We start from the raw sequence: 27,897 nt of genomic DNA, 5'->3' as shown, positions 1-27,897 counted from the left end.
AAATCATACAATTTTACTTTGCTGTAACTTACATTTAACATCGTTCTTCTTGAGCTGGGCCAGTGGCAGGGGAAATTGTCTGCCAACTTTTCAGTGAATTGGCAACTAAATTTAAATTTCCCATGTCAGTTTCCCCTTTTTAAACATTACTTTTTGCAAACATTTATATGAGTGACGTTTTGTTCATAGAGAGGCTCATGGAGAATGAGTTTTGGGCCCAAACTGAAATTCATTTTATGAAGCAGCAAAGTATTTGGGACCAAAGCACAAGCAGTAAGCTTTCCTGCTTTCCCTTGTACATTTATCCAAAAAACAGGCTGTTTACCTGCATAGTTTTGCCACAGCTGCCATGAACAAAAATCCCAAAATGTAACTGCAAAGCAGGTGTAGTGGTGCTTTTGAGCTTCCTGTCCCCTTGTGTCTGAGGAGGACTTGAACTAGCCATTGTGGTAGACTCCTTTCTATTTACATTGCTATCTCTTGTTCATGGCTAGTGCAGACAGTTAAAAAAAGGGAAATGCTTAATTAACACAACAGAGGGACACAGATTTGTTCAAATATTTCCCAAAGCTCTGCCCTGGTGATTTTTACATGCCCTGCTCCACAATGATTGAAAGTGTGCACCCACATCAAAATTACTTTTTTTGTTTACAGGGACTCTGATGAATATTGGATACATTGAATAAAGGCATTTGGTAGATAAGAAAATATGTCTGCTCATTGCATAATAGAGCACCTGCGGGGATTTTATTCCAAAAATCCAGAGCTTCAGTGGATGCATGGTTAAACAGGAGGAGAAATAAGAGTAGGGGACTGCTTCCTTCACAGCTAGGACTGTGCAAAACCCCCAGCAAGAGCCCTGAGACAGAAGTCATTATAAATAAACCAGAGGTGGAATCCACATGAAACTTTGTGTGAATTATGAAAGAAAGGTAATTAAATATTACAATAGCCTAATTTTTCTACCATTGATGTCTCTGGCTCAAGTGATCCTTAAACAAAAAATGTTTAAAGTGTCAGATTTCCCAACTCTGCCTGTCTAGTCCCTCCCTGTGCCAATCTAAAAGCCAGGGACTGGAAATTATAAACAAAATTCGTAAAAATTAAGGGATTTTACGATTACATTTTTTGTTCCCAGTAGTTAACCCAGCTGTCTTATCTATTGCCTCTGCAAAACTTTTTAAGCTGTTCTGTGTCGCTGCAGTGAATGGCCTACCCTGACAAAGACCTCTATCCTCTGGATACTAGCTATCCTACCAGCATCCTACCAGCTGCACAGAGCCTTCCCTTCTTCAATCCTGCTCCCTGTCATCTGTGTAAATAAGTTTGAGATGAGTCTTTCAAAAGCACTCATCGTTGGCTTAGCTGTGCTCCCGCTGAAGTCAATGGGAGTTTACCATATATTTCACGAGGAGGAGAGTAAGTCTAACACCGAGCACTTTTGAAAGCTCCACCCCTCATGTCAAGAACACAGGAGTGAGTTATAAGGAAGTGAGCCTGGGATATGGGAAGGAGGGAAGCTCACCATGTTAACTGTATAGATCCATGGTGGACAAGAACTAATATTTAGCCAAATTTCGGTCACCGCCTACCCTATGGAAAACTACAGGTATTATGCTAAGAAGGAGCAATAGCAATAAACTTGTTTATATTTTAAACTGTAATTGTTCTCTGCTATGTCCTCCTTTTGAAGTGTGGTTTTAAAAAACAGGAATTAAGCAATGATTATTGCTGCTTATTATTACTCTCTTGTAAATATTCCCACTGGTGCGTGTGACCATTTCGGGGGACATATTCTGCCCTGAGGTCCCAACTCACAATTCCCATTGACTTCAGTGAGTTGTGTGCGAGCATCTGAAGCCAGAGTTTGACCAGCAGGCTGGAATCCTATATTTACCAGTATGTGCTTTGGCATATGAAGTTGGCGTTTTGTACCTCCAAGCTGGCTTCTTAAGTGGATGGTATAATAAAAACCAAAAAAAGTTGAGTATGTTTTTCCACTGTATCTTCTGAAAGGAGTCACCAAAGGCGAGTAAGGGGGCCCAGTAAATAGTAGCATAGAGCAGACATCTTATATGCTTTCCTAGCTCCACATGCTCACTGTACAGTCTATTGAGTACACCTACTGGAGGCAGCCATTTGCAATTCTTTGGCAGTGTTTTCTGTTGCAGTAGTTCTGCCTTTAAAAACTTCTGGTCCCTGTTCTCTTATGCTAACAGATTGTTCTGTACAGAGTGTTCTTGCAATTGTAGCATAAAATGATGACCTCTTGTACTCCAGCTCCTTTTTGCATGGGTGAAATGGACAGCAGCTCTCAGTGAAAGCTCCAGCTTGTGCTTCTCCATGTTGCTTCCTCTCAACGCTCCTCTCTCTTTGGCGCTGCCTAACACTGACTCTGGCTGTTAATGGGGTTTTCCTTTGTGCTTGATCTAACCATGTGGTAGAACAATACAAATTGAACATGGTTCTGTCAAGCACCATGGAAGGCTGCATACTTTCCTGCCGCATGGCATGCTGGGATACTTCTGCTGTTTTCAGACGCATCAAAAGGTGAGAGATTCCCTCATTCTCACAAGAAAAGTGAAAATGGTTATTTGTGTTCTATAAATAGACCCACCTACAGCTGAGCAGCTGACTCCAGGTTTCAGGGGTGATAGCCCCAGTGAACAGTAGTGTTTCAAAGTGGTTTTTCAAAGGGCCTGCATGCCGAATAACTGTCCCTAAATAACTCATTTGATTAATTGATATTAAAGTGAATACATTGGACATCTTGTTGATGAATTATGTTTGGCTCTGGCTTCAGTGATATTTCTAGCAAGATCAAAAATCATGTTAATTTAATTAGCTAGAGATATCATCATTTGAGTAATTATTTTTAGAGCTATTCCGTGAACTATATTGCATGAACCACACCTTGGAATCACAGCTGAGGCTATGTTATGAGTAGTTATATGTCTACTACTTAACAGAATCTCAGGACTGAACTAAAACTGGAAAGAAAGTACTTTGATAGAACATTTCAGGAGAGTCTCCATAGCTGTATGTCTACTGAAACGGAAAACACTTTCTAACATGAGGGTGATATTCTCTGATGGTTAGAGCAGAAGACTGCGAGTGAGCATACCAGAGTTTTTTTCTTGATCTGATCTTGACTGTGACCTTGAGCAAGGCACTTAACTACTCTCTGCCTACGTTTCCTCCTGTGTAAAATATGGAAAATGACATCTATCTTTTATAAAGGACTTTGAGAGCCTTACATGGAAGTTTAGTAGTAAGGTAGCACTATATTTTGTTTAGAAGCTTTACTGATAAATTGTGCTAACGTCAGAAACATTTTTGCTGCTGTTAAATTGTCTAAGCAGTTATTTGTAAGGATTGAAAACACTAGTATCAAATAACATTGAGAGATGCTGTAACATTTTGGGGTTCCGACAAGCTAGTAAGGGGTACCATCAACTCCTGCCTTGCAACTCTGGAGTCCTATATGCTATGCTGTGGTGCCTCATAGCCCTTACACCAACAGCCAGCAGACAAGCTTTCAGGGCACGTCGTGGCTTCCATCACCCAGTTACTTTTTGTAGGGGATTTCAGCAACCCTTCCAGCCCCAAGTTTCCTCAAAACTATCTCCCCTGTAGTGCTCAGTCCCTCACACTGGAACACTCATGAAACATTACAAGTTTGCTGTTCCTTTAAAGAAATAGTACACAGCAGCCTGTTAGCTTAACTGGGGTTAACACAACCTTCCCTTCAGCACTGAATTGGTTCACAGTAAGTAAAACAAGTTTATAAAGTGATACCAAGTAGAAGTAATAGAGATACAAATGGTTACACAGAAACAAATGTGAAAATAAGCTATTCAGGCTGGAACTCAACTTAACAAACTAGAGTATTTTGTTCAAAATTTTCTCACCATAGAAGTTCCTCCAGCATGGCTGGCTAGTCCTTAGCCAGGATCCAATCACAGGGCCTAAAGCGCCTGTTTCTTTTTGTCTCCGTAGGTGAAGGATGACTATGGGGTTCTCGCTCCTTCTTTGTAGGGTCTAATAAACCTTTGAAATGTATTCTTTGAAAAGTAAGCCCAGGCAAAGTTTCTTTCCCCTGTTGGGGTACAGACACCATGCTGTCTGCTCCCTCACTTGTTAGCTTTGTTCACCGTATATGTAAATGTACCTTCGTTGGCTCTGCCTGACGGGCAGGCTGGTCAGACAAGCAAATACACATTTCTTTGTCTAGGGCAGGCTGAGCTTATACATTGCTTGCCAAACACGTTGTAAGAACATGATTCTAGCACATATTTATAACTCTTTGTTCATACCCCACATAATTATTTTCTTGGCCCGCATGTTACCAGCTTGTTTGATACCTTACATGGCATCTTTTAGATATAGATTATGACGACAGTGAGTTAGGGCAATGAATACATCAGGCCTGACAAGAGTTGCTGACACAGACTAGTGAATCACCAGGCCCTGGCTATTTTTTCCAATAAACCTGAAGATAGTGTTATCTAGTGGTTAGTTTAAGAAATGGTGTCAGGTTTCCTGGTTTGGTTTTGTTGTGTTCTCTGCCACTCTGATTTTCGTTAAAGCACTGAGAACTACATTTTCAGTTTCGTCCACTAATTTTGGGTGGTCAATTTGAAACACCTATGTCAAAATTTTAACTAAATGAGTACTTAAAATGGCATCCAGGTGCTTATATGTGGCCTGATTTCCCAGAAGTGCTGAGCACCCACTGGGAGCTGCTGGGTGTCTGGCATCTCAGAATTTAACAAAGAATCCCTTTAAAAAGAAGTCCTTGGCCATTGAACTTTAATTTCTCAAGTTGAGGACCAGAAAAAAGACACCCCAATTTAGTGGACTCTCTTGAAAATTTTGTGCTTAACTTTGTTGCAGTTTACCTTTTTGTGAAATGAGAAAAATCTGTATCTGCCTTAGGACATTTTATTGCTTTATCAGCTGCTTGTTGTAACAGTGCTTTTGAGCTTATTAGGTAAAAATTCTGTAACAGTAACGGGCAATTCAGTTTAATGCAGTTCCCCAATTACCATCTTTGGCAACTCCTTTTTAGAGACAACTTAATTCTTGTAAAAAGAAAAGGAGTATGTGTGGCACCTTAGAGACTAACAAATTTATTTGAGCATAAGTTTCTTGAGCTACAGCTGACTTCATTGGATGCATTCAGTGGAAAATACAGTGGGGAGATTTATATACATAGAGAACATGAAACAATGGGTGTTACCATACACACTGTAACGACAGTGATCACTTAAGGTGAGCTATTACCAGCAGGAGAGCCGGGGGGGGGGGGGGGGGGTAAAACCTTTTGTAGTGATAATCAAGGTGGGCCATTTCCAGCAGTTGACAAGAACGTCTGAGAGGGTGAGGGGGGGGGGGAATAAACATGGGGAAATAGTTTTACTTTGTGTAATGACCCATCCACTCCCAGTCTTTATTCAAGCTTAAGTTAATTGTATCCAGTTTGCAAATTAATTCCAATTCAGCAGTCTCTCATTGGAGTCTGTTTCTGAAGTTTTTTTGTTGAAGAATTGCAATTTTTAGATCTGTAATCGAGTGACCAAAGTGATTGAAGTGTTCTCTGGTTTTTGAATGTTATAATTCTTGACGTCTGATTTGTGTCCATTTATTCTTTTACGTAGAGACTGTCCAGTTTGGCCAATGTACATGGCAGAGGGGCATTGCTGGCACATGATGGCATATATCACATTGGTAGATACGCAGGTGAACAAGCCTCTGATAGTGTGGCTGACAAAAAAACTTCAAAAACAGAGTCCAACGAGAGACTGCTGAAGTCTTTTGCACTGCTTCTATAGCTCTTCTCCATGGTTCACTAAGGTTAATTTTTAGAATAGACAAAGTAGTATTTGCACATGATCTCTAACTGTGCTTTTTAAGTCATACCATATCCACCTAAACCTCTGAGGTAATAGGCTGATAAAATATTGCATGTAGAGATAGGGATACACATTTAACTAGTTCTGCAAGCAGATGGCTGCATTTTACATTAGTTTCCCTGATGGGAATAACTTAATAGAGCAGCCACCTGTCCAAGTGATCTCCAGGCTCTAGTCAAATAGTAAATTTTATCTAATCTTTGGCAGCTGATTCCTGCTGTCTTTCAGCCTAATGGATGACTTTGACTACTTGAGGAGGATGTGTGTGTTATTTATCACTGTGACTCCATGCTTATACAGATCACTCGTCTTTAAATCTTTTTTTAAACCCTTTGCTTCCTCTCTCCTGCTGAGCTCTGAAGGGTTTTCACCTGTTCCAAGCATGCAGGTGGTGGACTGGTGCCCTGGCTAGATGGGTTTCTAATGGTTGATGCAGCATAGGTATGAGAGATGTACACAGCGGGAGAATTGGAATTTGAAAGTTGCAAAGTCACATGTGGTAAATTTCCTTCTATTAGCTTTTCCAAAAAGGTTGAGAAAAATGTCTAGAAATTAGTAGTTTACATCCCTCAAAAAATATATGCTCCTTTCTACCTTTTTTACTAGGTTTTCTATTCCATCACCCATCTCCCATTTACCCACAGGACACTGGATATTATGTCCAAAGCAGACAAAATGCCTAAATAAACAGTTACTCGCTACCACATTATTGCATTCACAATTATTCTTTCAAGGAATGGATTTATAATGAAAGTGACAATTGAATTTTTCAGAGGTTAAATTTGATATATTCCCAAACCCATTTCTGGTCACTCCTTAATTCCTGGGGACTGCTCAGTGTGAGTGGTGTAACAACAATTCTGAAGTTCTAATGGTCTCAGATGTAGAGTGTTCTCCATCATATGCAGTAGTGTTTACCTGTCACCATTTTAACTTGTGCCCCAGTTATGGGATTTTCAGGAGAGAGTTGGCTGTTATTGCAGAAAACAATAGAATTTAAGTATTTTTGTAGTAGGTATTTTTAAAGCACATTAAAACATACAATGGGATATTGCTGCCTAATGTTTTAAGTGATTTTAAATGAATAAGGAAGTGTTGAGCACAAAGGTTTTCAGTTTTAAATATCTCCAAAGTCTGTTTCCAGTGCCTTCAGGCAAAGGTGAAAGTAAGCCGGTATGGTCTGGTACGCCTTGCCAGACTGGACCGGCTTCCCCAGGCTGGCAATTTAAAGGCAGGAGCCCTGGGCCCTTTAAAGCACCGCCCGAGCCCTGCCGCCACTACCCTGGGACTCTGGCAGCCGGACTCAGGCAGTGATTTAAAGGGCCCGGAGCTCTGCTGCGGTAGCAGTGGCTGGAGCCCGGGGCCCTTTAAATTGCACCCTGAGCCCTGGGGCTCCCAGCCACCTCTGCAGCTGGTAGCTCTGGGGGGTGATTTAAAGGCCTGGGGGCTCCCAGCTGGAGCCCAGGGGCCTTTAATTCTTTCAAGGCCCCGCCTCTTCCAGTTGAGGCCACGCCCCTGCTCAGGACTCCGGCGTACTGCTAAGTCCTTTAAGTTACTTTCACCCCTGCCTTCAGGCTAAAAACAATAGCCAGATCAGACCTTAAATGAATTTAATTTCTCAACAGAATGATGACCTGTCTTTTTGCAGAGCATTCATCACCCACGTATCTGTACTACGCAAAGCAGTGTGTTACCTGCTTTCCTTTCTGCACTGTATTTTTAACCATTGTGTTATAAATTAAATGCAAGTCTATCTATGGGACTTAAACCTACAGGTCTGATGATCAAATTGCTAGAACTTTGGAGCTACCAGATTTCACCTGATTCCCCTGGTAAGGTGATAATGTAACAGGAATTAATAACATAATGGTGCTATTGGATGATCATTTCTTCTTCTGGTTAGCAATCATACAACAAGTAGTGGTGTTTTTATCAGCCTCGACAGGGAAACTAGAATAAAAATGACATCAACTCTCAGAAGGCAAATTTCAACTTGGGTTTTAGTTGTTGTTTTTTTTTCCAGAGTTCTTTAAAAATGAGCTTGTTCAAATCACTCTGAAAAAGGTATTGCCTGTTTGAATTAGTGCTTTTCAACTAAGTGTTTTTTGGCAGTGACAAAGACCTTTTACAATTACAATTGGCTTTTGGGGGCCCTGGACAAGTTAAAATATGGTTTTGGTTGTTATGATCATTTGAGCATAACAAATGTTTCCAAAGAAGTTTTTGATGGTTCCATAATGAAATATGAAGTGAGCAGGCAAGTATTGCATGACTAGATCTGTCCTGGCAACCCTTGGATTTACATACACATTTGTTAATACTTTTGGCTCCAGAAGCAGAGAGATCAAGTTTCAAACCCCATATTATTAATAAAAAAAAGCTGAAAAGTACGGAGTAGTTCATTGAACCTAATTGGAAAAGCATTTCGTTAGAATGGGTCAAAAGCCTTGTCAAAGAGGTTTGGCAATTACAATATAATGGCATGTTAGAGAGTGATTTTCTCTAAGTTCAGTCTGTGCTTACCTTGATTGAAATGAACATGATTTAAACTGCTGTTATTTTCAACTGCTTTTTGTTTCATGTAGTTAGTCAAGATATCTAATTGTTGCAAAGTGACTAGGCTCGCTTATGCTAGGTTAATAGCTAGTAAAAGAATCCTTTCTGAACACCCATGTTTCAAATGACTGCTTCACTTGAACACACCATCTTTTTTGCTGATACCATTAGACCCTCTGCCCTGATGCAAGAGTGAAGTGCACATGGGCAAACCTGACTGCAGCGAGGCTATATGTGTGCAGGCCTGTGGATGGACCCCAAAGGGATAATTAGACAAGATTAAGAAAAAGATGTTTTAACAGGGAGGCCTATAAGACTATGAAATAATCTCCCAAGGGAAGAAGGAAAGAGGCAGGAGCCCATCCTCTTGAGTCATTTGAAAAGAGAGCTGGACAAAACACCTTGGAATGTAATGTAGGGAGCATTGGCTAGGGAGATGGCTAGGGGAGACTGCGGGGAGTGAATGGAGATGAAGGACAAGGAACTGAGGGGTCTCCTTTCAATCTCTTATTTCTGTGATTGTTAATTATCAGGCTGTTTACCTGGATACATTTCCATTTCCCTGCAGGTTCAGAGGATTACAGAAGTAAGTTCACCGGGGAGTGCTTCATGGACCTTGTCTGTCCTGAAAAGTGTCGCTGCGAAGGAACAATTGTAGACTGTTCCAACCAAAAACTCACCCGCTTACCCAGTCACCTTCCTGAATATGCTACCGATCTGTAAGTGGCATGCCCTCCAGAGGTGGTTATGGTGAATGCTGATGTTCTGAACATCCTTTGCACATTTTTCCTCTTTTTTTTTTAACTACTTGTTTAGCAGCCCTGCATTTTGAAAGGTCCAATCATTTTTTTTTTAGAAAAAGGGTATTCCTTTGACCTAAATCTTTGTGTAGGGCTGTGAAACAGCTCATTTATTCCACCTCAGAACTGTCTGCACACATTAAACTGTGAAGTGACTCTGTATATAAAAGAGCTAATATGTTCTATGTATGCTTTCTACTTTTGGGGATCCTTTCAGATGAAAGGCAAATTATCCAATTTAATGGAGTATAAGACAATATTGGATATAGCACAGTGTCTTCAGGATTTGGTCCTCTTCTAGTGCTTGTGTCCTCTTTAAATCTTTTCATGTATTTAAGGTATTTTATTTATTTCCACTTAATACAAAGAAAAGAAAAGAGAGGATGCTGAGCCACATCTAACCCTTCGGAGCATAGTAAAGCATGCACACAACAAAATTAAACTAAATTTAATCAGGTACAAATTCAGTCAGGGCAATATAGCCTGCTACCCACGCTCTCTGCCCTGTCTAATAGCCCTTGCTAATGAATGGTCTTTGCAGTACTTCTGAGGATCAACGGGGATGGGCTATTTCAGACCCAAACATGGGAAGCAAATTTCAGATATAAGGGGCCATATAGAAAATGCTCTGCAAGCCATTCCCTCTCATTTGCACAGAACTGTGCTTCAGGTAGAGCACTTCTTCAGTGGCAGTATGGTGTGAGAAGAAAGAGATCCCTCAGGTAAGCAGGTCCTCAAGCTGTGTAGAGGTTTCTTTCCAAAGCAGCACCCTGCACTTTGAAGTGAAGGGATATAATCCCTTCGTGGTCATCAGGGCCTTTTATGACAAAATATTTTTGACCAAATCAATCTCATGCCTCTTAAGGAAATTCTAAGCTTTCTATACAGTTATCAGAGTAACAGTTATGTTTATATGTTTTTTGTCTATAACGCCTTCTGTTGTATGGAGCTCAAATAGGTGGTGGATAGAGAGTTGGCAGGAAATTAGGGTGGGATGCTTCTTTTTGTTTAACAAAAGCCATAATTTTCTGTGTGGCAGTCTTGTACACCACAGACACACAGCTACAGAGATCCATGAAGCATTAAGTGCCTTTTTGTTTGTTCCCACCAGCCGTCTAAATGACAATGATATCTCAGTTCTAGAAGCCACTGGAGTCTTCAAGAAACTGCCCAGCCTAAGGAAAATGTAAGTTCAAGTTCCTGTCTCATTAATATCCGTATGTAATATAATCCCTGCTACCTTGTACTGTGAGGAAGGGGAGGAGTCCCATTTAGACAGTCCCGTATGGCAATAGTAGAATGTCCGGTATTTTTTCCATTTAAATTTAAGTGAATTTAGTCCTCAGTTTAGCCACAGACCAGGTACGGGACAAGCAATGACACCACAAGCTTCCCATGTTGTCCAAGTACTTCAACCCTTACTTCCGAAGATACGTTTGCAGGGTTGCTGTAGCTGTGTTCATGGCCCATGAGGGAGACAAGGTGGGTGATATATAAAATATATTTTATTTTATTGGACTAACTTCTTGTACTCACTAATATTCTGTAGAGTAGAAAAAAGCTGCTGCCTTTGAGGTTCTATAGTCCTTTATCAGCCCTATGCATCATTCTGTCCCTATGGAGTATGCATATTTGAATAAGTCATAGTTTTGGGAGATTCACTAATATGAGATCTCTTCTGATAAATATTCTGCTGCAAGTATTAATGGCTTCAAATGTACCCATTGGAGCTCTATTATAAAAGGATTTTTATGGGCTCTATTTAAATTTATCCTAGAAAGTGGCTCTTATCGGACCTTATTGTTGAACTCTCTTGCCCTCACCTAAATCCCATCTACAGTTTCTACTGAGTAAAATTACATAGGTCAGTCAAACCAAGTTTGGGGAAACCAACCAACCACACTTGCTCTCCCTAATGCACATTCTTTACATTTCCACATGTTACTGAACATCTGGAACCTGCCGGCCGATTCAAGTCATGCAAGATCTCAGGATCTGACACACAAGCCTGGCGTGGATCGTTTTTGTCAGTTTGAAGGCTGCCAAAGTTTCAGATGCTGTTTATTTTAGATCCCGCACCTCAGAGCTGAAAGAGAACATGGGAGTTAGTCATATCTGTAAGCCTAGAACACCATGAAAGATACCATGAAGAAGGCATGTTGTTGCTTTTTAGTAAATGTTGGTGACTTTTTCAGAAAGTCTTCTTGCCTGTAGAGGCCATAGTGCGTAGTTACATACAGTAAATAGCACTGCAAAATAAATAAGTGTATGCAACTGCAAAAAAACCCCTCACATGATCATGTTTTACTTGTTGGAAATAAGAGATGTGATAGTAGGAATCATTTCCTTGATTTCATTTGACACTTAAAAGAGACTGAGCAGCTGTCCTTCTTGTGCCTATAGATCTATAAGGAGTTGGGGCATTTTGACAAGGCAGCAATGCTATTCATAAATGCAGCATGAAACAGCCATGTGTTTTAAGAGCTTGTTTCCTATGAAGCAATAAATCTTCCGTGCTTTATTCTTGGCAGAAGATAAGAATGTAAGATTACAGGTGCAGTTCAGATGTCCGGATTCTGCCAATGAAAGGTCTGGCAAGGAGAGGTAATTGTGCCCTGAAGTTCATAATAAAGCATTGCCTCATATAGATGTTCAGTAGCAGCCTCCAAGCAGAGAATTCTCTAGCCATGCTGGTTAGCTGGGCTTCATTTTTTCCTGCCCTACCTGAAGACCCTTTAGTAAAAGGGTTGTCCCACATGGCATGCTGGGATTTTAGAAAAAGGTATTGGAAAACATTGACTTCTTTAAAACAGTTTAAGCTAGTTTTCCTGAAAAGCATGCATCAAACTTGATTATGCCACTACTTTCCATGGTTTGAAACACTGTAGACACACACTTTCATAAAATGGCTTTAGAAGCATCCATAAAGCAATTGAGCCACCTGGAAAATAGCTCCCCTGTATGTCATTGCGTGCCTGTAATGGTTCCTTGCTCTCCAAGGCGGAGGGAGGCCACTCAGTCCAGTTCTGTCTGGCCAGGACCAGAGTCCGCAGGACAGTCAAGAGCCCACAATAGGGCTGGGCGACCAACAGTCATGATCAGGCTTTAGCCTGGGCTTGGGCGGCTCAAGCTGCCAGCCATTAAACGGAGTCTATAACTGAGCTGGGGCCTGGGTTTGAGGAGGCTCAGGCAGCCAGCAACAAAACAGTCTCAGGGCTGGGAACAGGCGAAGCGTCCTTCTCCTCCGCAGGTTCTCCCTCAACTGCTGCAGGGCCTGCCTTTTATACTTCTGGCTATGTCCTGTACTTCTGGCGAGGTGGGGTGGGGCAATCTAGGCTCTGCCCTCCAGGAGGAGTGTAATGGTCCCTTGCTCTCCCGTGGGAAGGGAGGCCACTCAGGGTCACTACAGTGCCCTTTACCAAATGCCCTTTTACTAAGTGATAGGCTGCTTCAGTGAGTTGTACAAGGGGTTTACTTAGCAGTGTCTGTGCCAGGGAGACACTGGTGGATGGCGTTGCAGATGATTCTGATTCTAACACAGCTGCTTATTGTGTGTGGCAGGGAACGTGATGGAAAAGATGTTGGTTAAGTCTTCCAGCCACCTACTGCTGCCACTTTTTATATAAAAGGGCAAGAAAATTGGATCAAGCCCCCATTTTTCCAGTGTGGGTGTGGAATGCAGACTGATTTCACTACCATTTTAGGGACATCTTTGAGAGGGTCTTTACCACATTCATTTGTCAGCACCACATGACAGGTGTTACGTGTGTCATGGGCTTTTCTATGGCACTCATCGCTGTAATATCTGAGTGCTTCACAATGAATTTACTTTCAAAACACCCCTAGATGGTGCAGGGGAAAGGGTTACTTTTATCCCCATTTTACAGTCTGAAGGACAGTCAACCCCCGCCACCCTAAGGTTACGCCCGAGAGGTCTGGCTGTCTTCCCATCTGCATTCAAATCATGCAGATTCCTTCTCCACGCTGCCAAGGCCAAGCAGAGGAGGCACTGAAAGCACAGGAGAGAGAGAGAGAGAGTCTCCCTGCTCACAGGCCAGGTGCCTGCCCCCAGACCCTTCTCCGGTGTAGCTCACAGCTGACCAGAGCTGCAATTGCAGGGCAAGTCCTGCTCAGCCTTGGGCTAGAGCATGCCCATTATGGGCAGAATTTTGGGGGACTTTAACTGCTAAAATCTCAAGACTCTAGGCAGCATGTGCAACCTGCAGTTTTTCATAGGCTTATAACTTGGCCAAATTTGGGGAGATTTTCACAGGAATGGCATAAAGCACGTCTCTGTGAACTTGTCTACATGTGGTTCAGCGTGTAGGGTACGTGTAGCTACACGCCGCAGTGAAAGGCAAGCTACAACTATACTCACGGTGGTGTGTAGCTAAATGCGGTATGAAAGACTCTGGCAGGGATGAGGCAGCAGGAAAAGATCCGGCCAGAGCCTTTTCCTGCTGCCTGAATCTTTCGCTACAGCGGGGCCAGTGTTCAGCAATGGGGAAGCAGCGAGACACTACACTGCTAAAAATAGCAGTGTAGATGTGGGTGGCACTGTTCGGGCAGGTAGATAGCCATGTACGGTATATACCATAGGATTCTGGCACGTGGGGCACTCTGCTCTACTCTCCTAAGCAGTACCTCACCATCTACACTGCTATTTATGCCCCGATAGCTGAGGATGCAATATTGGTACTCTGCACACCGCTGTAAGTGTAGACCTACCCTGACACAAAGGCCAGCCCCCTGTCAAATTTCAAGTCCCTGCTTCAAAGCCTGGGGAGACTTCAGTTTTTCGAAGGTCAGCCTGAGGCAGACACCCAGCATGGAAAATGTCTGCCCAAATGGCAAGAGTTTGAAAAAGTGATCAGCAACTGAAAACAGAGTCTTATAATGGCACGTGTCAGGCAAGGTTCATAGGCAACAGCCTGGCCTATAATATACAATTACATCCAGTGGTTAAAATAATTTGAAAATATTCCTTCTAGGCTGAATTTTAGTGTATGAAATTACAGCCTAGGATTAAATTGATTTTACATGTTATAGGGCTGCAAATGAAATTAAATCCTTGGTCCGAAATTAAATCCTAAAGGTCACTAGCCCATAATATCAAGTTAGGCAGCCTTTTATTTAGAAATTAAACCACTAAAACGAGCTTGCTGATTTTGAAAAGGGTAAAACTTCTGTGCCTATCATTTTTTTTCCTGATTAACTTCAGTAATTAACTATGTAATTCCATATATAGGATGGAACAGTCTATAGTATTAGCAGAGTGCTAGATGTACCTGTATTTTATACTGTCTCACACCACAGCAACTCTCTTGGTTTCCTAGCTGACGCTGCAGAGTGGGTGCAAAACAGCAGCTGGAATCTCAGGAATAAGTGCTTGTGGGTAAGGGGAAATGTCTATAGAATCACTTGATTGGTGGCTTCCCTTGTTCCAAGTGTGCCAATAGGATCTGCAATGTGGGGTCATTTTTGAACATAGAATCTCAAATGTCACCCATGGCCAAGAATGGTTTTTCTCCTTTAAAATATTCCTAAATTGCCATCCTTTCTTCAAAACACTGACAACCCATGTCTTCGTTACCTCTACCAAGCATTACTGTAACGTACTTTATTTGGTGCTCACCAGATAGATATGTCTTTAGTGTGTTTTGGAACCTAGCAGCCTGAGTGCACCTGAGTTTTTCCTTTATTTCCTTAATCTGCACTATCTGGTCACTTAGTGCATTGCAGTGTTTATTCTAGTAATTAAAGCCTTAAAGAGCAGTTCTACTCTGAAAACAACTCAATCTATCATCAGTTTTGTGAGTTCTGTATTCACTGTGGCCCAGTGATCCCAAATCAAAATTGCTCAGTTGTCTTCAGTATGCCTAAAATGCTAAAAAAGTCCTTTCCTCCATAAGAATGACTAATGTGCTTTTGTACTCAAACTCTCTTCTCCAACCAACTTAAAAAAAATTATAAAACCCTTGGGGAAAGAATCAACCTAAAACCAAGAGAAAGCAATTGAAATAGTTAAAAATTTAACTCCTAACACAAGCAGTATTTTTACCCTGAAACAGGAGAAGTTCCAGAGACTCCATAAATTCCACTAGGGACTGTGCTGTTATAGATTTTATGTGGAAAGTGCTTACATACTACAGTGATGACTAGCAGGATAAAAACCTAAAAGAGAATTTAACCCAGCAATTAGCACTGGATAAACAATTCTGTTGATGTATGACCCAGAATAGAATCCATCTCCCTTTCCCATAACTATGTTAACTCTGCATGACCAACAGGTATAACACCATTATAAACTTTGCCCATTAATGTAAATAGCAAAAAGAAAAGGAGGACTTGTGGCACCTTAGAGACTAACCAATTTATTTGAGCATAAGCTTTCGTGAGCTACAGCTCACTTCATCGGATGCATACTGTGGAAAGTTTAGAAGATCTTATTATATACACACAAAGCATGAAAAATACCTCCTCCCACCCCACTCTCCTGCTGGTAATAGCTTATCTAAAGTGATCACTCTCCTTACTGTAAGGAGAGTGGTCACTTTGGATAAGCTATTACCAGCAGGAGAGTGAGTTTGTGTGTGGGGGAGAGGGGGTGAGAGAACCTGGATTTGTGCTGGAAATGGCCCACCTTGATTATCATACACATATGTAAGGAGAGTGATCACTTTAGATAAGCTGTTACCAACAGGAGAGTGGGGTGGGAGGAGGTATTTTTTCATGCTTTGTGTGTATATAATAAGATCTTCTAAACTTTCCACAGTATGCATCCGATGAAGTGAGCTGTAGCTCACGAAAGCTTATGCTCAAATAAATTGGTTAGTCTCTAAGGTGCCACAAGTACTCCTTTTCTTTTTGCGAATACAGACTAACACGGCTGTTACTCCGAAACCTGTCATAATGTAAATAGATAAGACTCTGAGCAGTAGCCCTCTAAAAATGGCACCTTTATACCTTAATAGCTCTACACTCTGTGTGTTCAGAGACACATTTTGATATAGGCAAGTCTTCCAAGAGACTCCTTTTTTTCCTCCTCTCCCAAAATGTGGGTGCAGGTTTAAACTTTACCAGCAGGTACAAGTTAGAGAGCAAAGTCTTTAATGATGACCAGGCTTTGTATGTGTTCCCCTTTGTTTCATGCTTGTGCACATTAGTGCTTGCAGACATGCCTCAAGACCCATTTCCTTTTCAGCTGTCCATGCATTTTTGGTGGATTTTATTCCATGGTAGCAACAGGATGTTAGGGGTTATCACTACTACGTAAAAACAGCCAAATTAACCAGAGCTCTGTAGATGCAGAACATTGATCCTGGTAGTCTTTGTGCATTGTGCCTGACAATTGCACCCCAGCACAAGTGCTGGTGGAGGCTACCTGTGAACAGAAATGAGATATAGAGCCCTTGGCTTAGTACACAGCAATGGTACACAGCAGTGGGAATTAGTGGTATCAAGCCCTTCTCTCATATGCACAAGTACAAAGCTTTAAAAAAAAAAAAAAAGGACAGGGTATACGCAGAGAATGGACATGTCTGTGGAGTCATGGCCTGAACTGATCTTTATAGTAATGAAGCCCTCAGTCATGCCTCACTCCTGCAACTGCGAGACAGGAGTAAGCTGGCAGCTACACAGTGGACGCTCATTAATTCAGGGCTGGGTTCCACTGCGCTCCCTATTCCCTTCATTTTTAACCTTACATGTAACGCTATGCACCAGGGTTGTGCTGGACAAAACACTTGTTGTAATACTGGATGGTAAAGTGACTCTTACCATTAACAATAACAAAGGAAATCCCCTCTCAAGCTACGTGAGGTACATTTATGCACCCCATTTCCACAGTATCTGAGCACCTCACAATCTTTGCGTATTTATGCCCATTTGAACTCCCATAGTTCTGTGTGGTAGCCTAACCTATTTGTATGGAGAAGCAATGGCAGCCGCTTTCTCCTCTAGAGATGGCACGTGCGGGCAGTTTTCACTTCGGAGCCTTTGTCTGTTCTGTCAGTAAGCCATGTATTTAAATGATCCCAAAGGATTCATTGACCCCTGGATTTGGGAATCAAATGTGTCCAATTTTTAAGAAGTCTCTCAGTACAAATTTACATGATAGCTCATCATGGATACAACAAAGCCAGTACAGGGTCTATCTAATAAAGTTGTGCTGCATGCATGTTTGAAAAAGACCCCAATTATTATACTCCCATTCTGAAGTGGATGCATGGGGGAATGGATCTTACACTTTCTAGAGCTGTCCCAGATATTTATAAGTGGAGGTGGGGAAAGTAAGTGAGAGCCAATATAGGCACAGGAAAGTGGATGGTGATTTTTCTGAGGTCGGCCACTTGTCAGTGTCAGAGCTGGAACAGAACTCTTAACCTGCAACCTCATGTTCTAGTCGCAAGGCCACATGCTCTCCTGGAAAGTAGGTTTCAGACTTTTAAATCCAATTCACAGTTTGTTTGTTTGTTTTGTTTGTTGTTTTTTTTTAAAAGAAAGAAGGGTACTGGATTGTTTGGACTCAAGGATTTTTAAGTCCAGGTTGGATATATAATGGCAAAGGTGGTAAGTAGAACTGGTATGGAATTTTTTGGCTAAATGGTTTTTAGTCAGAAAATGCTGACTTGTCAAATCAAAACTTTTTGCAAGAAGGGATTGGCTTGATGAAACTTTCACTGAGAGAGGTTTCCTCAGGTCCAGGATGGAATTTCTGGTCACGACAAGAAACAAAGGCCCTAGGATAGCCTGGTGGCTAAGGCATTCATCTGGGATGTAGAAAACCTGGGTTCCAAGTCTTTGCTACAAATGAAGAAGAACTGGGATTTGAACTGGGTCACTCGCATCGCAGATGAGTACACTAACCCACCAGGCTATTGGCTCATATGGCCATGTGTCTCTCTCACTCTAATTTTTTGTGAAGTTTCTGAAGGTCCTGGTTTCCTCCCACTGTGAAACAGGGAAGATTTTCTGAAATTTCAAATATATTTGTGGGATGAGAAAATTATTTCCTATTCGGCTCTAGTGGTGGGTAAGCCTACCCTTTGGTTTTCTGTGTCTCTGAACTATGTTCTCGGAGTCTCTGAAACTTCCTTTGCTCTGAGTGGCTTAGAATTTGGATGATAGGACCCTGAGCCCCTCATGTCTAGGTAATACAGGATCAAATCTAGCTGCAGTTGGTAGTGACCAAAAGTTATTAATTGGGCTATGTCAAGGCATTGGAGGGCTGACTCTAGAAGACAGATATTCATGTCTCTGAACTGCCTGTGCCCCACCAGCAGTCCCAGCAGAAAGACCAATGGGCATGGAGCCGGGAGGAGAGGCTATATGGAAGGGTCAAAGTGCACCAGTAGGGCTGCATGAGGAAACCTATATTACTGCCACTTGTTGTATGACCTGCTCACCAGATAGAGATTAGCCCAGCATTATTTGCCCCCAACAAATTTACTTAAAAGAAAAGTCATGTACCTCTGTAAAACAAATCCAGAGTAACAGATGGAAAATAGGATAGAGCTGGAAGGTTGCCAAGACTGATCTAATATTATTTCAAAGCACTTGTTTCAAGTATGATTTGGGATGGAATCTCAGCATTCCTGAAGGACACGGCTTTTAATGTTTGAAATAGTAGAAGTCTGCTGTGAAGTCAAAGTTTTTTCAGATGTTTATTCCAGATGGAAACATACCATTTTCACTATGAATTTACATTGTCACCTCTGAAAATGGTAACCTGTTTTTTGTCCAAATTATAAGACAAGAATAGTTAAAGTTTTGCTGCTTTTTTTTCTCGCCATTTTGCCATCAGGGAGAATCTTTTTAGGCAGCTTGAATGTGAAAAGCCCCTTATTTCCAAGGTCTAGGATTCTGGTAGATCTTTCAAAATTTCAGTCAGGCTTCAGGGTCACCTTCACATAATGGTAGATATTTGTAAAGGGCAGTTGTTGTCAGTTACCCATCTCTTTTTTTTATAGTCTAATGGGGAGGAAATGGGTTCAAGAAGACAAATAAGGAAACCGATCTTCGTGAGACGTCTACTTTGACTATGATCCCAGTGGGATTACAGAACAGTCTAGTCTCCATTTACTGTTGTAAGCCTGGTCTTTCCTCTCCTCTACTGTTTGGCTTAGCTTATACTATTTAATATTGAATTTTAAGATCTTCAGGGCAGGGGATATATTTTTGTCTATTCTGTGAAACACCTAGCATGTTTTTGGACACTTAAAAACTAGTCATGTGCACTGCTGGTGAACGGAGTAGAGTTCAACAACCCAGGTGGTTGAAGTTCCATTTCTACGGTAGTGACTGTGTTGACAGTGAAAGCTGCAAGCTTTGACACAGTGTCAAGTAATATGCCTTATTTCTGATCTGATTGGTGTGCCCTATTTGTAGGGTGAGATGGTAAGGCCTTCTCCAGTCTCTGGCCAGCCTACTGAGTGTGTTTGGTTTTTGCAACATGGGTATATGTCCTCCAGGAAGTGGATTACAAACATTCTTTTACATGGTTGACCAAACAGCCTTCAGATAGTAATGAAACCTAATCACTACAAGTGCGGATTGGATTATAAGTGGTGAACTACAGGTCAAAGGTGTTGTATGAATTACCAGTCAGAGAACAAAACAGCAAATATGCATCACTCCATAGTCACCACCAGGGAAAGGGAGTCACTGGGAGCAACAGGAGAAGTAACATAATGTAGGGATTCAAAACAGACACAAAAGAGATACTGAGTTATCTTTCATCAGACAACAGTTCAGCCCCAAATTAAATTCATATGTCATAATATCCATACTAGGCTGGCTTTGACACTGAACATAAACTCTTGTCTTCACAGCATGGATGAAAGTACAAAGCACAAGAAACTTTTGGAAATCCACACACCCCCCCTCCCAAAAAAAAAGTATATATATTTTCGTGATTTTTTTCCATCTTATAGTTGGCATTCTTTCTCCTCCTTGCTGACTACAGAATGCACAAGAGGTGATGGGTCACATGCTATATGGCCCAGTATCTGACAGTTGTTCAGGAGACATAAACCAGCTTACCACAGTTTACCACATGAAACCCATCTCCAGTCTACAAAGTTCCTTTCATTCAGGGACAAGTTCTGCAAAGAGCAAGCCCCACAGTGTTTGTTTGCATCTAAGGCCAGAATTGTACTGCTGCCATGTGTTCCATTAACTTTTATCCTAATCAAACTGTCCATTCTTCAGAAAAGCATGGTCCAGGCACAAGTCCAATGCCTTCTTGTTTGCTTGTTTTCCCTCATTTAGGCACAGATTCGGAATCCCTTACTTGTGTTGAATAGCAATGGGACCACTTCTGCAATAAGGTGCTTCTCAATATGAGTATTGGTGTCAGAGTCTGGCCTTTAGACAGTATGCTTTTTGGAGAACAGAAATGTGTTTTATGCATGGCCCTATACTTCAGAGCCTTATTACAAAGAATAGTGCTTACTATTATGAGCAGTAACTCTGAAGTCAAGAGGATTATTCAGAGTAGCATGCACTGAGCCTCATAGTAAATGTTTGCAGGGTTGAGCCCTAAGGTTCTGAAGAACTTAAGGCATGATTTTTATAAATAAGAGTAGCCTATTTTAATAAATCTCTAACAGCATTTTATCAAATGGAAGTTTTCAATCCGTTTGGCTTCTTTACAAATACAGCACATTCAGCCCAGGTTTCATTTCAAGTTTAAACCATTTTGTAGTTTAATTACGTTGTAAATTTACATTCATCGTTCCCTTCACATCTGATTTTGTTTCTCTACTTCATTATTGCTTACACATTTAAAGCCAGCTTGGTGTTTGATGCTGTACAATAGACCCAAGTAAAGACGGTCCATATCTCAGGGTTATGTGCGCTGCTCCCTGTGATTACATAAGGCTTGCAGGAGCTGAGCACTCTGGTCCCAGTCCAACAAAACCACTTAAGAAGGTGTTTAACTGTATGCACAAGTAGTGTGCCAGAATGCTCTGCACCTTGCAGGATCAAGCCCATTAAGAGCCTGATTCAGACCAGGTGTAACGGTGCAGTTCCTTTGACTTTGGTCTCACGTGCTTACCTCAGTTCTGTCTCCTATCTTGGTATGATTGTGTTTGTGATAAATGGTGTGAAAGGGGAGCTGTTTGTACGTTATGATTTCAAACTGCTGTTTGCCCTCTGTTACAGACTGAAAACCTTGCTGGATAATTTCTGCAAAGCACATAGTCTTCATTAAGCCTCTCTTTCCCTTGTGCTGACAAATGTTTGGAACAAGACAGTAATCTTTTTCCTATTACCTTTGCTTTCCCCCACCAGAAACCTGAATAACAATAAGATCAAGGAGATCCGAGAAGGTGCCTTTGATGGGGCAACAGGAGTGCAGGAACTGATGCTGACGGGGAATCAGCTGGAATCTGTGCAAGGGCGAATGTTTAGAGGCCTCACAGGACTCAAGACAATGTAAGTGTGAAATCTATGTCCGACTGCTGAAAAGTATGGCTGCTTGTTTGGAAGAGCTTGGTTACAGCCATACCTAATTACACCACAGTTATTAGACAGTAAATTCTTTGGGGGAGGGAATGTATCTTACTGTGTTCACAAAGCACTGTGTATTTTTATGGTACTCTGTTTCTTTATAAACTGATTTTCAAGGATTAGTAAATTGACAGTGAAACTGTTGAGCCAAAGCTCAGTGAATTTAATCATTTAGCTGTTTTAGTTAGTTAGTTAGTTAGTTAGTTAAAATTAATTAAGATCCTTTCTAAAATTCTACTTTTTAAAATTCACTTTGGTATAATTCACTGTGACATTATCTGTGATTATGTCAGAGACATATGGTGATCATAAAATGCAATATGGTCTCATGGTGAAGACACTGTTCTAGAGTCCAGTATATTAAGGGTTAAATTCCCAGCTCCGCCACAGACTTCCCATGTGGCCTTGTGCAAGCCACTTAATATCTATGGTTTTTAAGTTTCCAATCTCTCATAAGTGTTAAGGATAAATTCTTTAATGCATGTGAGGTTCCTACAGTGATGGGGCGACATAAGTGCCTAGACCTATAGACAAACAGCAGACACTGGAAAATGGATCACAGTTTGCTTCTGCTCCATACACCGGAGATAAAAGTTCCAGTAAAATCAGAAAGAATGATGGCATGTAATTGACAACTTAACAAATATCCTGTTTGCACAATCTCTCTGTTCTAGGAGGACATAACATCTGAGCAATGTGACTTCCCCTGCGATTGGCTCCAAAATGTCAAGTGCAATTTTAAAAAAGCTCAGTTTAGACACAGCAACAAGTGTTTCTTACTTTGCAAAGTATTATAGTTCCAAACCCTTCACTCCTTACACAAGCAAAACAACCCTGACGTGACTTGGAGGTTTGCCTGGGTGAGGACCTCACAACTTGCCCCGTAGAGACAAAAACTGGAGAACTTTTCCTTCACTGTTCCTTCAACTTTTGCTTTTCTTTGGCTTAGTCCATCTGCTGTGTGTGTTTTACTGAGAAACTTTTAAATACTGTTTGTGGATACTAAATTCACTTTTTATGCTATGAAAGCAGCCCATGGCAGGGCTCCCAAACAAAATAAGTATTTTTTCATAGAAAGATATTTAGCATTTGAGCTATGGTGCTGACCTGACCTGCATTTCCCCCAAGCTGCTAAAGCAGTCTAAATATACACAGCATGAAATGAAAATCTGTAAGTATAAGTTTTCCTTCAGAAAGGGCACCCAGTGTGTGGTATAGAATCCAGAGTTGGCTTCAGAGACATATATTTGGATCTATAAACCTGCATTCTTTGAGCATAAAAATTGTAGCCTTAAACCAAGAGGCCATGTTGGACAGAGGCGTGCATTGATTTTGAAAATCCTGTGTGCTTCTATAAATGTATTAAATAGTTATAGAGATGAACAGACATTTAAAAACCTTCCTAGCTATATGAAGTTACCCTCTAAAACTTATAGAATCCAAAAAACACGTCATTCTGACATATGACTTCAATATAATATATTTCCAGAACTGACCTAATCCAACCAGGTCTTAGACACCCCCTTTTCTTATAATAGCATGTTTCTTCTAGAGTTTGTGCCATAGATGGAACCGTTGCATGAAGGGACAAGTTCCTCCCAACTTTTTGGTGTCCTGTTAATATCTCTTGTCATGTGCTTTTTGGTCTCCCCATTTTTAACATGCTCTATTTAACCACTGTTTATGGCACTAGGACCCATCTATTTATATTATAGGTGACTTGAGGTGATAACTGGATTTGGAAGTATATCCACTTAAAACCTAGTGTCAAGTCATGGCCTTTCACACCAACTGTCTGATTAGAATGGGAATATCTATACCTGTCTTGCTAAATCTAATCTCTCTCAGGCAATGGGAAAGTACCTCCTATCAATGTACTATCCAACTGCCTAGCTGGCTGGTATCAGTGGGGGATGTGAACACAGGGTATACTGAACTCAGTGCAGACTTCCTGGATTTCAGAGCAGAGAATTATATCCCCTTTAGTTTACATGCTTAGATTATGGAGTGGGAGCACATGTTCGCATGTATTTTGGGACTTTCTGGCGGTATGCTTTAGATACTGAATAATGTTTAATCTGAAGATGAATAGTGGCATTTATGTACCACGACATTCTTTTATATGAAATGTGACACATGTTTCATGAATAGCTCTAAAGTCTTTGTGGCTATGAAGCAAAATTAGATATTATAGTATTTCAATTCAATTAGGCTTTACCATCAAATTCATTGTTACCATAACAACTCACAGCAATGTATGTTCATCTGGTACAAGCGCTGAGCAAAGAGGCATTTTATGGGGTCATTACCTTTTTTTTCCTCTGGCTGCAATAGGAAAGTTAATGATGACAATAAGATTTCAGAGCTGGTTTTGGTTTGGAAACCCTTTCCTATACCATAAGTAAGCTTCCACTGTTGCTGTCTCCTTTCATACTGCTTAAATACAATTTTTAAAAAACGATTTAGGATTGTCATTTTGTTAATGCAATGTAAGTATTGTTATGTTCAGAGGGTAGCCAGAGCCCTTATCAGGTGGCCTCAGAAATCCATTTTAGATTACTCCCATACTCAGTAAATGATTAGACTTTTAAAGCTGACTGCATGTCTGATGCTAGCAAAGGTTTTTGGTCCCACTGTAATTTCAGCAGGAGAGTGCCCACCACTCTTTAATGCCATGTGTGAGCAAATATAATAATGGAGTTTGAGATTCATAATGATACACGTTTGAGGTGAGAAGGACCCTTTGTTAGCTATTTGTACTCTTGATAGTCAAAACAGAATGGGGTCTGATGCTCGTTTAGCGTCAGTCACTGTCCTGTCTGACAACAGATGGATGTTAGAAATGGTATTCATGGACCCCTGCCCTTATATTAGGCTGCCACCACCGTCACTACAGTCTGAAAAAGTATTCTAATTCCATTTCTATATCTTTGCAGGATGCTGAGGAGCAACTTGATCAGCTGTGTGAACAATGACACCTTCACAGGACTAAGCTCAGTAAGGTTGCTCTCGCTGTATGACAATCGCATCACCACCATCACTCCTGGAGCTTTCAATACACTTGTCTCTTTGTCCACGATGTGAGTATTCCTTTTAGGTTTTTTTGATGGTGCCATTATCCAGGACTGCCTGGGCCAGGGCGGGAGGGAGGGGTCCATTGCAGCCTGGTACTCAGGTTTGGCCCGGCCACTGTGAACTCAAATCAGCACTAGGACTCCAGGTGCCAGATCGCAACACTAGGAGCTGGGAGCTGAGCCCAGCTCCATGGGACAGGGGCCACCAATATGAGATGAGTGTGGAGTGGGCTCACTCTTCCCTCCACCCCACCGTTGGGGCTTTAGGTACAGGGTGGGGGGGTTTCAGTTTCAGATTTTGGCCCTGACCCCAAACACCTCTGTGTGGCCCTGCTATTGTCCCATACTTTAAGGGAATTTGTTAGTTGTGAAATCGAAGTGTTTGAGTGTGCAGATGTGGAGAACCCAACCCTTCATTTTTTTTTAATTCACTGAAGTTGAAGTTTTGGAGAATTTAGAACCTCTTCGACTGTGTTAGAATTTCCATGCTCAGTTTCAGTTTGAACAGACAGAGGGCAGAGAAAAGACTTGGTTTTTTTTCAATTTAATCAAAAAACCTAAATGTCAAAAAGTTGTTCTATAAAATGAATATCTAAACCTAAAAGGAAAGGGAGCTCAGTTCCCATTGGAATTTGCAAATCCCAGCCTAAACATTTGCAAAAAGTTCCCAAGGTTTTTCTATAATATTTCTGACTTTTATTCTTATATATTTTCTGGATTCCCTTTCTTAGTGTATCTATTTTCATACAAGTACACATTGTTAAATAGAGAGATAGAGTCTGGTCTGTGCTTCCAGCTGTGAATGGGAAACTGGCGCAACTGTTAATGGAAGTTGTCTACTTAATCCCATCCACTCTGCACTGAAAATGCACCCAACTATCCAAACAAAACAAACTCTTTGTTGCTATTGCATTTATTTATTTATTTATTGGTCTGGAAAGTAACCTCTGTGGTGTTTACTTGTTTTAAATAAGGAGTATATGTTTGTTTGTTGGGGAAGGGGTGTAGCAGAGCCAAGGTCTTGCAATGTTTTGTTGCTCCTTCCTTCATTTTTGTCACCTCCTGATTTTGTCAATAGCTTTTCCCCAACCAGCCAGTTCATGCTGTGGCATCTCACCCTTTGGTAGGAGAGAGAGAGAGAGGTAAACAACCCTCTTAAAAGTCACCCTGCAGATTGAAGGACAAGGGCACTAACTGTACTGGAATTGATTTTCACTGGTCACCATCTTCATTGCTCATTCTTCTATATTGGTCAAACCATACATTCCAATATTTAGTACTCCACGTGTGCTTTCCTGTGCTGCCAGCATTCCCAGCTTTCTCTGCCTTTTTCCCTGCTTCTTGCAGTTGCCTCCATGCCTCCTTCAATGCATCCCCTATGCATGGAGTGATGATCTTGAACTAGTCCCCAAGAATCATGTCCTGTCTGTTTTTAAGTCTCTCTCAAAAACTCACCTCTGCTATGCTGTCTACAGTGAATCTATTCAATTTTTAACAGTTCCCTCTGTTTCCCTTTTCCTAATCTCTGTGTGCTTGTCTGCTATTACATGTTACCTCAGAGCAGGAAACCATCTCTTATTTACTTACTGATGAATGTCAGGAAAGGAGCTAGCTCATCATATGCTCTAAAATAGAAGGTATGTCAACACAGCAGCTGGAAGAGTGTTTCCCAACACTGGTAGACAGACATGCTGTCTAGAGCAGAGCTAATGTGCTAAAAATAGCAGGATAGCCATAGTGACGTCTCAGGCTAGCCGCCCAAATGCAATCCTTCGCAACCCGCTGGCTATATACTCAGGTGGCTAGCCCAAGCTGCCACCTTGCCACGGTGGCCACACTCCTATTTTTAACACCCTAGGTCAAGCACAATTTCAAGTGCTGTGTAGACGTAAACAAATAATGCTGAAGTTTCCCTTTGTTTACACAGTTCACTGGGTTATTGGTTGCACAAACAAGGCTGGGAGTAATTTGTGATTGTGTCATGTTTTAATGGCTGGAAAGAATTTTTCACTTTTGTGGGTATTTTTCAGCTGCACATAATGATTTTCACAGCCTCTGGCAGTGTGTTAAAGGTGATAACAATTGACAGAGCTGCTTTGGCACAAAAATGCCTTTTAATAGTCACTTTGACCGTGGAAGATGGACACTGTGTTCCTATCCATGTCTGAATTAGGAAGTTCACTCAGACAGATTTTCACATAGGGCTTGATCCAATGCCCATTCGAGTCAATGGCAGGACTCCCATTGACCTCACTGGACTTTGGATTTGGGGTCATATCGTTCAGATACATGCCGTGTCTACACGTACGGCAGTGCGTAGATTACAGGCACTACATATATAGCTACATGCTGCAGTGAAGGCAGGCTGCATCCACTCTTGTCACTGTGTTGTGTAGCTACCCGCAGCACTAAAAGGCTCTGGTCGGGGAATGCAGCTGGGAGCTACTGGGCGCAGCAGGGAAAGGCTCTGGCTGCGGGGAGGCTGCAGTGTGCTGCACTCGCTAAAAATAACGATGTAGACATGATAGGCACTGCTTGGCCATTGATCTAGGGTATTTACCCTAGGGTTCAGGGGTGCAGGGCACTCTGCTCTCCTCATCTAAATTGTACCTCACCGTCTACACTGCTATTTATCCCTATGTCAGCAGAGTGCACAGTGTCTGTACTTTACAAGGCGCTACAAGTATAGTCGCACCTTACGTGGAAAATGAGGAACTGTTGTTTCCCCAACCTGTGTTTCATAACAGCATTCCATTATGGGTGGCTGTGCTTGCATCCTGATGCTACTAGAGATTAAATATTACTTTCATGACTTAGAGAGTTCAGGTCATTGACTGTCCTATTCACCCCAAATTGTGAGGATTAATCAGTGTTTAGGTTTCACTTTTTTGCCATTTATTAATACAAAACTATGAACCGCTCCATTTTATATTCATTTTTATAATAACCACTTTCAAACTAACATTTCTTTCCATTTTTTTATTTGGGAAATTATATTTCACCTCATTCACCAGATTAAAAACAGCTTTGTTTACT

General features: G+C 41.4%; 1 protein-coding gene across 2 annotated transcripts in view; it reads left to right on the top strand.

Moving 5' to 3' along the window:
* The window catches only part of SLIT3 (slit guidance ligand 3), an 801,478-nt gene that overhangs the window by 611,022 nt on the left and 162,559 nt on the right, over positions 1-27,897 (top strand). For both annotated transcript variants that reach the window (XM_073355953.2, XM_073355954.1), the window contains 4 exons: positions 9,040-9,190; positions 10,383-10,457; positions 21,569-21,712; positions 24,724-24,867. In XM_073355953.2, coding sequence (XP_073212054.1) covers positions 9,040-9,190; positions 10,383-10,457; positions 21,569-21,712; positions 24,724-24,867 — 514 coding nt within the window. The remainder of the gene's footprint in view (positions 1-9,039; positions 9,191-10,382; positions 10,458-21,568; positions 21,713-24,723; positions 24,868-27,897) is intronic.

This window comes from Lepidochelys kempii, chromosome 8 (assembly GCF_965140285.1).
Source record: "Lepidochelys kempii isolate rLepKem1 chromosome 8, rLepKem1.hap1, whole genome shotgun sequence".
NCBI classification, from domain to species: Eukaryota; Metazoa; Chordata; order Testudines; family Cheloniidae; genus Lepidochelys; species Lepidochelys kempii.
The sequence above is the reverse complement of the archived record's forward strand: the minus strand, read 5'-3'. Positions and strand labels throughout refer to the sequence as shown.